The 10,264-nt window shown below is 40.3% G+C and overlaps 1 protein-coding gene across 5 annotated transcripts in view; it reads left to right on the top strand.

Annotated features, from left to right (window-relative positions):
- LOC101572733 (N-acetylated-alpha-linked acidic dipeptidase 2) overlaps window positions 1-10,264 on the top strand; it is an 87,560-nt gene that overhangs the window by 54,689 nt on the left and 22,607 nt on the right. For all 5 annotated transcript variants that reach the window (XM_004641913.2, XM_023702153.1, XM_023702154.1 and 2 more), the window contains 3 exons: window positions 1,884-1,975; window positions 5,804-5,894; window positions 8,863-9,127. In XM_004641913.2, coding sequence (XP_004641970.1) covers window positions 1,884-1,975; window positions 5,804-5,894; window positions 8,863-9,127 — 448 coding nt within the window. The remainder of the gene's footprint in view (window positions 1-1,883; window positions 1,976-5,803; window positions 5,895-8,862; window positions 9,128-10,264) is intronic.

Here is a 10,264-nt window from a genome sequence, read left to right as displayed (position 1 = left end):
CTTAGATAGAGTTATTACCTTAGCACCAGGTCCAGATCTACGAAGTTCAGATTCCTCCAGGTGGGTGTTGCTTGGATCTGGCTGCTGTGCTCTACTTCTTTCTGTTGCAGCCGTTAGAGTTGAACCCTTTGTGTCTCCCTGGCAAGATGTTCTGCTCCTGAATCAGCTGGGTTGGTCTTGTCTCTAGCCTCTTTGAAGGGAGTTCTGCTGAAGGGTTCCGTGCTGGGCCTGCACTCTGGGTCTGTTCAGGATCCCGCAGGCCGGGTCGTCTCACTCACTGGCCGGGCCTGTGCTCTGGGTTTGTTCAGGTTCCAGAGGGCCCCCGGTTGTCTCGCTCTGGGTCTGTTCAGGATCCCGCAGCCTCGGTAGGCTCACTCGCCGGGCCTGCGCTCTGCGTTTGTTCAGGATCCCACGCACGGCCTGGGTCATCTCACCTAGACTGGGTTGTTTGAGGAGGTAGAGACTATAATATTCTGAACTCATCTCTCAAAAGTATCTGTGGAACTTTTTTCATGGATAGTGGCACAGAGCGGGGCACACCACAGCTATGTGTGGGTCAGAGAAGGTGTCAGAGGAGATTGTAGAGCAGCTTGCCATTGTCCCCATTTCTATAGCTAAGAAAACAAGAGCTTAAAGACAGAAAGCAACTCCATAGTGTAGTTATTTCTGTTACAGAAGAAGTGTTGCCCACCATGGTGTTTTTAATTGGTCAAAGCTGCAGGGTGGGGCGCAGTGAGTGCCTGGAGTCCAGCATTTGGGGAGACTGAGACAGGAGGAACATTTGCAACCCTTAGCAATTTGAAGCCAGCCTGGGGAATGTAGTAGCATGCCATCTTACTACATTCAAACAAACAAAAACCCAAAATAATGGCAAAGAACAAAAATAAAAAATACAGAGTTCTCAACAAGTAAACAAACTAGAGCCAATAGGTGTTGTGGTTGGGCTCTGTGAGAGACCTGTTTGACTGGTAGTCCACAGCGTGATCACCACTGGGCCTTCCTCTTTCTTTGGTGGAAAACAACAAGAGCACGTGTTTAGGTCCACTTAGAATGAAGGTGCTTGTCACGTGCTTTTTGTGGTTGCAACAAAATAGATAGCCTGGGCAATTTATAACAAATAAATTGAATGGCTCCTCGTACTGGAAGCTAAAGACCCTGGTAAGGAGAGGGCATCTAGTGAGGGCCTCTTGCGTCATAAATGGAGAAGCGCACACACACACAGCAAGACAAGAGGTCTTCCTACTTCTTAGAAAGCCACTCATTGCATTCTAGGAACCCAACTCTCATGACCTTTACTGAGTCCAGGTAGCTCTCAAATGTCTCATGATTAAATATCACCTGTCTGTGGGGATTAAATTTTCAGCAGAGGGATGGGGAGATAGCTCAGCAGCCTAAGCGCCTACCTGCAAGCACAAGGTCTTGGGTTTGATCTCCCGTACCACAGGCTGTGCCAGCCCCAGAACCCCGGGTGTGCTGTGCTGGCCCAGAAACTGGGCGTGGCGGTGCATGGCTATAATCCTAGCACTGAGGAGGCTAGGGCAGGAGGATCACTGAGAGTTCAAGGCCGGCCTGGGCTACATTGTGAGTTCAAGGAAAGCCAGAACCTGTCTCACAAAAACAAAAAAAGTGAAAGAAAAACAGAAATTAGGGCTAGAAATATAGCTCATTGGTATAAGCACGAGATCCTGGGTACAAAAAAACCCAAAAACAACAACAAAAAAAACTGCTACATTTTCTTGCCAGTTTCAGAAAGATAGTTTTCAGTGAATGAACATGACACACAGGTATTTAGCAGTGTAAGATAATACTTAGCAATATATTTCATATTGGCATAAATGGAGGTATTTCTGCCCTGATCCCCAGGATTTATTTTATCTTTCTAGATTCCCAGCCCTGATGATGGTTTTGAGCGGAAATCACTTTATGAAAGTTGGTTGCAAAAAGACCCTTCACCAGATAATAAAGACTTTCCTAGGTAAGTGATGTATAGGCATCTTTTTGCACCATAGGATTAAATAGGCATTCCCTTTGCCCCTTGCTTTGCCAAGCATTTAACTCAGCTCTGTCACCAGTAATTTGAATGTGGTCATGAAGGTTTCCTCCATCCGACTATGGTTTACACAGAGCCCATGCATGTAGTTCTTCTTTTGAACATTTTTAATAAAATATTTTTGCTATAGTTATTACTTTCCATTCTTACATAAAATTTCATCCAGATATGTAGTTGATGTGCTAATAAAAATAAAACTTCATAGTAAGGAAGCCAAAAAATGATGAATGGTTTGCTTGTAAATTTGCTAAGGGGCACTAACAGAAACCACCAAGTTGTGTGTTCACTTCTAGCCCCTTTAGTTTTTATATAAATATATATTTTTTACCTCTTCTCATTCTTTTTTTTTTCCTCTTCTCATTCTTGCAGTAGCAGCATCCTTGAATTTACATTCTTTTTCTTATTTTATTGGTACATTTTAGATATACATAATGATGCCATTCATCATAGAGTATTTGTACCTGTATATGATATAGTTTGCTTATTCTTTTTTCCTATTACCCTGCCCTCCCCTCAACCTCTCTTTATTTACAAAAGCTTTGCTTCCATCTCCTTCTCCTCATCTTCCTCCTCTTCTTCCTCTTCCTCCTCCTCCTTCTCCTTTACCTTCTCCTTCTTCTTCCTTCTTTCCTTTCTCCCTCCCTGCTTCCTTGTTCCCTTCTCTTTTGAACATCTTCCTGCTTCCTAATATCCATCATACATTTTGGGCCTTACACTTTTGGTTTCTCACAGCAGAGAGACCATGTGACATGTGACCATATGTGTTCAATTTACTTCACTTAAGAGTATGGTGTCAAGGTGCAACCATTTACCTAGAAATGTCTTCAGTTTAACCTTCTGTATTGCAGAGTAATACTCCTTTGCATAAAACCACACATCTTTATCCACTCATCCATGGAAGGGCATTTAGTCTATTTCCAAAGCAGCTATTACAAATGGGCCTCTGTAAACATAGATGCACACATATCACTGTGGCATGATGCTGTTAATTTTTAGAAAGATCTGAAGAAGGTGAATAGCTGAGTTAAATGGAATCTCAAGTTTTAGTTCAGTTTTTTGAAAATTATACCCACTGATTTCCACAGTGTTTGCACCAGTCTATACTCCCACCAACAGTGGAGAAGGGTTCCTTTATCCTCAGACCTGCAAGCATTTGTTATTAGTTGATTTCATCATAATGGCCCTTCTTTCTGGGGTGAGATGCAATCCCAGTGTTGTTTTAATTTGCATCTCTCAAATGATCAGTTCTGTGGAACATTTTCTATATATTTTTCATTTCTACTTCATCTGAGAAGTGTTTATTCATTTCAAATGCTGATTTTTGGTTTGGGTCTTTAAATTTGGAGGGGATCTAACTTTTAGTTGCGTATATATTCTTGATAGTAGTTCTTTGTCTAAGGAACAACTGACAAATTTTTTCCCATTCTGTGGGTTGTCTCTTTACTCTGTTTTTGTGGTTTTCTTTGTTGTGGAAAAGCTTTTTAATAAGATATTGATTCTTTGTGATATTTCCTGTGTGATCAGGGTTTTGTTCATAAAGGCTTTGCTTCCACCTGTGTCTTCGAGAGTATTACTTATTTTATCTGCCAGGAGATTTAGTATTTCTTTTTTAATATTTATGTATTTGATCCATTTTGATTTTAGTTTAGTGCATGGTGAAAGATATGGGTGTAGTTTTTAATCTCTAGCATGTGGAAAGTCAGTTTTTATGCCCCATTTATTGAAGAGACTATTTTTCTTTCAGTGAAGGTTTTTGGACCCTTCATCAAAGATAAAGGGGTTGAGTATATGCGGAGTTGTTCTGCGTCTTCTAATCTGTTCAGTTGATCTTTGGGTCTGTTTTTTGCCAGTACCATGCTGGTTTTGCCGTAGGAGCTCTGTAGTGTAATTTCAAGTCAGGGATTGTGCTGCTTACTCACAGCAATTGGTTGCCAAAAATTGCTTTGGCTATTCTAAGTCTCTTCTGGTTCCAAATGAATTTTAGAACTTTTTTCTCTACTTCTGTGATACACTACTGGAATTTTGATTGAAATTGCATTAAATCTCTATAACTATTTTGGAAGTTTGGCCATTTTCACTGTATTGCGTCTCCTACCTAAAAACAAGGGATATCTTCTCATTTTCTGATATCCTCTTGGATCTCCTTTTTAAGAGTACTATCATTTTCAATGTAAAAGTCATTTATTTCCTTCATTAAATTGATTCTTAAGTATTTCATTTTTTGGATGCTATTGTAAAAGTTTCTGTTTCCCTAATTAACCTCTTAGGGAGCTTGTTATTCATGTAGAGGATTGGTTTTTGAGTATTGGCTTTTTATCCAACTATACTGATGAATTATATCTAGAAGTCTTTTGATAGGGTTTTGGGGTTCTTCTCTGTATTGTGTCATCTGAAAATAATGAAAATTTAACTTCTTCATTTTTTATTCTTATTAATTTTCTTCTTTCTCTTGTCTAATTGATCTGGTGAATGTTTCCAGAATTATATTAAATAAGGGTGGTGAAAGTGAACATTCCTGTCTTTTTTTTTTTCCAAAATTTTATTGATAAACAGCAATGAGACAGTTTCAAATCAAATCGGAAGTACAGTTTCAACAAATAACACACTGCATATATTCTACTTAGTGGTTAATTGCTGTACAAGATGCGGACTTGAGATCCTATTTACAAACACCATTAGAACAAATCATTCTATTCATTAAGAGAATCAACTATATATCTATCCTAACCACTTTGAATACACAGATACAAAATGGACATTCATCTGTATACCCTACTTTTTCGAAGTTCCGTTATTGAATATTACAGGTGTGTAAACTCAGCAAAATATTCTAAAAGAGTCCAGTAGACCATAATAGCATTGGGTCTTCTGTTTAACTGGCAATGTCAGAAATTATTGACCTGAGTCCCCCACAGCTCAACATAACAGCATGGCTTTACTTCCTATATTTCATCTTCATACTTTTCTGCTGGATGGTTAAGACCAAGGTAAAGCAGGACCTGTGCAACAAGAGTTGTAGCTTTTTGGTCTGAGAAGGTCAGTGAAATGCCCTCAGGATTTATCCTGAGATCCTGTACCTCTGATTGTAGAACCTTTGTCAGTGTCAGCCATGTGGATGAGTCACGGCCATTGCTTGGCCAATGTGCTCTCTGTGAAAGCCTGAGAGAGTGTTTTTTCTCCATGTGACTCTCCTTAGGCACACTCTACATCATCGATCACTTTCCTCTTTGGCCCCATAATCTTCTTGATCAGAAAATTTGGGACACTACCGAGGTACATGACGTTACAGTACAAGTTCTCATAAAGACATTCCTATCTTATTCCTGATTTTATTTTATTTTTTTAATGTATTTAGTACAGAGTCTTACTACACAGATTGGACTCATAGTGACCTCCTGTTTTCAGCTTCCCAAGTACTGGGATTATAGGTGAGCACCACCATGCCCAGTCTTATTATTCCTGATTTTAGAGTGAAAGCTTTCACTTTTCATCCACTAATCATGATGTTGACTCTTGGTTTGTCATAGACAGCAATCTTGGTGGCAGTGCCAGTTCTCGTTGTAGTCATACAGATGTTTAGGTTCATCAGAGCAGTTTTTCAGCACACAAAAGGAAAGTATTTTGGAGACTACTAATCCTTTTCTCATTCTTATAACAAATGTTCCAGGTGATTCCTTGTTCCTTTACAGGATCTATCACCCTGTATATTTAATTTTGTATTATTTGTGGTGTTTATTTTTATTCCATTTCTAGAATCAATAAACTAGGATCTGGAAGTGATTTTGAAGCTTATTTTCAGAGACTTGGGATTGCCTCAGGGAGAGTGCGTTACACTAAAAACAGGGTAAGCCACTTTATATTCTGTGTATACAGCATATGTTAGCTCTTCATCATTGTAATGAAACACCTGAAATAATCAGCTTGTGAAGAGAGGAAGTCACCTAGGTTCACTTCCAGAGGGTTCCATCAGGGCTGGGGAGATAGCTCAGTAGAATAAGCGCTTGCCTGATAAGCTCAAGCACCTGAGTTCAATCTCTGGTTCCAACAAAAACAAACAAACAAAAAAATCCTTACAACAGAGGGTTCCATCCCTGGTCGGTGACCCTGTGACTGCTGAGCCTGTGATGAGGCCGAGCATCTGGCTGGGGAGCACGTGGTGGAAGAAAGTGCTCTCCTAACATCCACAGCTGGGAAGCAGAAGGTGAGGGAGAGAAGAGGAGCTTCATTGCCTCCAGCCCCTCTGTGAGCACAGCCCCAGTGTCCCAAGAGCCCTCACACTAGGCCTACTTTTTTTCCTTTTTTTTTTTTGCTATTCAGGTCATGTTGGGCTTGAACTCACTTTGGAGCCTAGACTGGCCTCTAACACATAGCAGTTCTCCTGCCTCAGCCTCCAAGTGCTGGGATTATAGGCAAGCAGCACCATACCCAGCTGTTAGACTTACTTCTTAAATGTTCTACTGACTCCTAAAGGTGCCTATCTGGGAAACACAGCTTTAATAGATGGGCCTTTGGGAAACATTCCAGCTCCCAACTCTGGCAGCATTTCACTCGCCTTTCTTGGGTGGAAAAACTCTGCCGGTGAGAGGTCTGGCACAAGGCCCTGGGTAGACATGTGGCCTGGGAAGATTCCAGGGCACAGACCAATGGCCTACATTCCTCTGAGTGGATCAGTAAGAAATCTGAGTTGTTTTGTGAGCGTTTTACTACAGGGCTTATTCAGTGAAAGGGTAATGCAAGCATTAGTGCCAGATACTTAGCTGGTTACTAGTGCTAATAAGTCACCTCTTTTTCTTGATGTAGTCTTTGTTAGAACAGATCCTAGTTTCATACCCTCTGATATACTTTTCCTCAAGAAAATGCAATTAGAGGACATTGTTTGGTTGAGGCTCTATGGATACTCTATTTTTATTAACTCTATTAATATTATTAGATGCTCTATTAACTTGGATACTCTATCATTATTAACTCCTTTCCATACTCTTACTCATTCCTATAGGAATCCAGGGCTCTTAGAATGAGATTAAATAAAGCTTTTTTCTTAATTTTACGCTCATCCTCTTCTGTGTCGCATTCTAGTTTGCACCACTACAAACATCTTACTGATGCACAAGTACTTGGGTGCAGCCAACGTACACCATGTTTTCATGTCTGTGTTATAAGTTATGTCATAAACCAGACTGAAAACTACAATAGTTTTTTCATGTTTTTAATCCATTTTCAAATAACAGTGTAACACATATATATTAATTGCAACTTATCAAGAGCACAACTAAGAAGAAAAAAGTAAAAAAGCTCCAGAATATCTCAGAACAGATGTACACATTGTCTATTAGTTCTTACTACACTTAGCTATCCTTGGAACAGTGTGTTTAAACTGTGTGTGTGTGCATTTAGCTTACATGCAGGTCTTTTGAGAGGTTTACTATAATTTGAAAAAATTTACAAATGAGCCACATAAGCCAGAAAAATGGTAGGTAAAATATATGTGCATAATACTGTATTTGATCATTTACTACCATAAAAATTCAATTCTATTTTAAAAAAATTTTATGTGTGTGTGTGTGTGTGTGTGTATGTGCGTGCGTGTGGCCAGCTCAGCCCACCAGGGGTCGGGGCTGGCTGGCATGTGGTGCTGGGGGATTGAACCCCAGTCCCTGTGCTTTGCTAAGCTTGTTTTAAGTAGGTGCTTTAGACCACTGAACCATCTCACCAGCCCCATTCAATTCTATTTTTTTGGTGGTACTGGGGATTGAACTCAGGACCTTGCACTTGCCAGGCAAGTGCTTGTTCTACTGAGCTATTTCCCCAGTCCCTCAATTCTATTTTTAACAACCGAAATTTATAAAAATTTATGCCTATCTGCCTCTGGGCATGGTGGCACATGCTTATAATCCCAGCACTTGGAAGACTGAAGCAGGAGGATCATTGTAATTTCAAGGCCAACCTGGGCTACAAGGTGAGTTCAAGGCCAGGCTTCTGAACTACATGGTGATACCCTGATGAAAAAAAAAAAAAAAAGTTAAATGACATTAAGTTATATACTCTTTGGCAAGGAAAGGTAGGCCTTAAATAAATTATCCTTCCAGTACATGGATACAAGGTCCTTGCCAGGACTGTGCATTTCCAATCAACTGATAGTTAATTTTAGACCATGCTAATATGCAATTTGAATATATATTCCTTAATTTTAATTATCAGAAAATGGAATGAAGCAAATATTTCAGAAGCAGTGTCATAGTTACTTTTCTCTCATTGCTGAGACAAAATACCCTACACTCAAAATTAAAAGGAGAAGGCTTTCTTTAGCTCATAGTTTGTAGAGGTTTCAGTCCATATTTAGCTGGCTGCAAGGCATGGTGGTACATGGCAGAGGGGAGCAAAACAGGCAAGCGAGGGCCAAGACAGGCCTCTTTCTGTTGCTTATACTGTATTTAGGACATAGGGATTAGGGTGGAGTGATTCAGTAGTCACCCACACTTAAGCCTAGCACCCTAATCCTAACACTGCATCATGAATCGATCACACACTAGATTCTGCCCCCTTGGAGAAGCCCCAGGAGGCTTTGGCGGGGGACATCTCAATGTGAACCACAACATACAGCATTTTAAATGAAAGCTTATATAAGTTACTGTGGAAAAAAAGTAAAATTGTAAATCTGAGCATTTGTTTGTAGCACTTCGGTTAGATTTCAACTTTTTGCTTCACTGCGCTAAAAGAAGGCATCCTATATATTTTTCTCTCGTCATTTCCCATTACATAAATCTCTTGAATATTAATGTTACTTTCTGTTTATGCCTCTTCCCTTTCTTCAGAAAACAGATAAATACAGCAGCTACCCTGTGTATCATACTATTTATGAGACATTTGAATTGGTAGAGAATTTCTATGACCCAATGTTCAAGAAGCAGCTGTCGGTGGCTCAGTTGCGAGGGGCGCTGGTGTACGAGCTTGCAGACTCCACAGTGATCCCTTTCAACATTCAAGACTACGCGAAGGCTTTGAAAAACTACGCAGTGAATATCTTCAAGTTAGCCCAGGAACATGGCCCACAGCTGAGACACTATGGAGTATCATTTGGTAAGATACTTCACAGCCTTTAAGTTGAACTTTAAGATATTTCCTCGCATGATCATTTCATACTACTTCATTGTGGGGTTTTTTTTTTTTTTTGCGGAACCAGGGCTTGAACTCAGGCCCTTGAGCTTGCCAGGGAAGCGCCTATTTACTAAGCCATCTTCCCAGCCCCTTCATTCTAGTTTTAATTCTTCCTCACTTGCTAGTTCTAACTTTTAAACAAAAACTTTATGAACACCTATTTTGGAATCTGATTGAGTCTGTTGTGAATAAGATGAAGCCACTATGGCTGAGTTCGCAGTGTACACACTAGGCTGGTAAATGTTGGTCTTGTATTACTACTTTTAGAAGCAGTTTTACTTTTGTAGGAATAAAAGAAGGAAAGTGTGGGGTCACAGAGATAGCTTAGTAGTCTAGGTGCCTGCATAGGCAAGTTCCACGACCTGAGTTCGATCCCAGGCCCTACGCCGAGCTGGCCACTGAATCTGGGCCTGGTGATGCAGGTCTGCAATCCCAGCACTGGGGAGGCTGAGACCGGAGAATCACTACAAGTCCAAACTGTGTAGTGAGACCCTGTACCAAATACATAAAATTGAAAAAAAAAAAAAGAAAGTGCAATATCAAAAAATGACTAAAAAGTAGAGAAATAAGAGAAACCACCCGTTCTACTGCATATATTCACTATTATCATTGCCCTATACACCTTGTTTCCCTGAAAGTAATATCTACCTGGAAAATAATGTCTTAAAAACTAGAGATTAAAAAGTGTCGGCCCCAGTGAGACAAACCTTTCCCCAGGTGCCTTACTAAGCAGCCACTGAGCAAGAGAATGGAGGCTAGCAAGGAAGCAAAAGCAGGCTGACTGGGGCTGATGTTTGACCTCTAGTTGTCAAGGCTGGTTATTTGCCAGCCGGGTCTTATTTTCTGGGAAACTCACATCCATTCCAGTGGTCCCTCTCTTATCACGGAGGTTATGTGCCCGACACCCCCGCTGTAAGTGAAAATCAGTGAAGTAGTGACATTATATTTATCTTAGTATTTATATATATTTTAAGGCTTTATAAAACCTTCCCTTCCTACACTCTTACAAACCTTTCCCACACATTTAAAAACACTTCTAGGAGGGAATTACCCGCTCGC

Source organism: Octodon degus, unplaced genomic scaffold, assembly GCF_000260255.1.
Source record: "Octodon degus isolate 3935 unplaced genomic scaffold, OctDeg1.0 scaffold00146, whole genome shotgun sequence".
Classification (NCBI taxonomy): domain Eukaryota; kingdom Metazoa; phylum Chordata; class Mammalia; order Rodentia; family Octodontidae; genus Octodon; species Octodon degus.
Note: the sequence above shows the minus strand (reverse complement) of the source record. Positions and strands in the feature narration are given on the sequence as shown.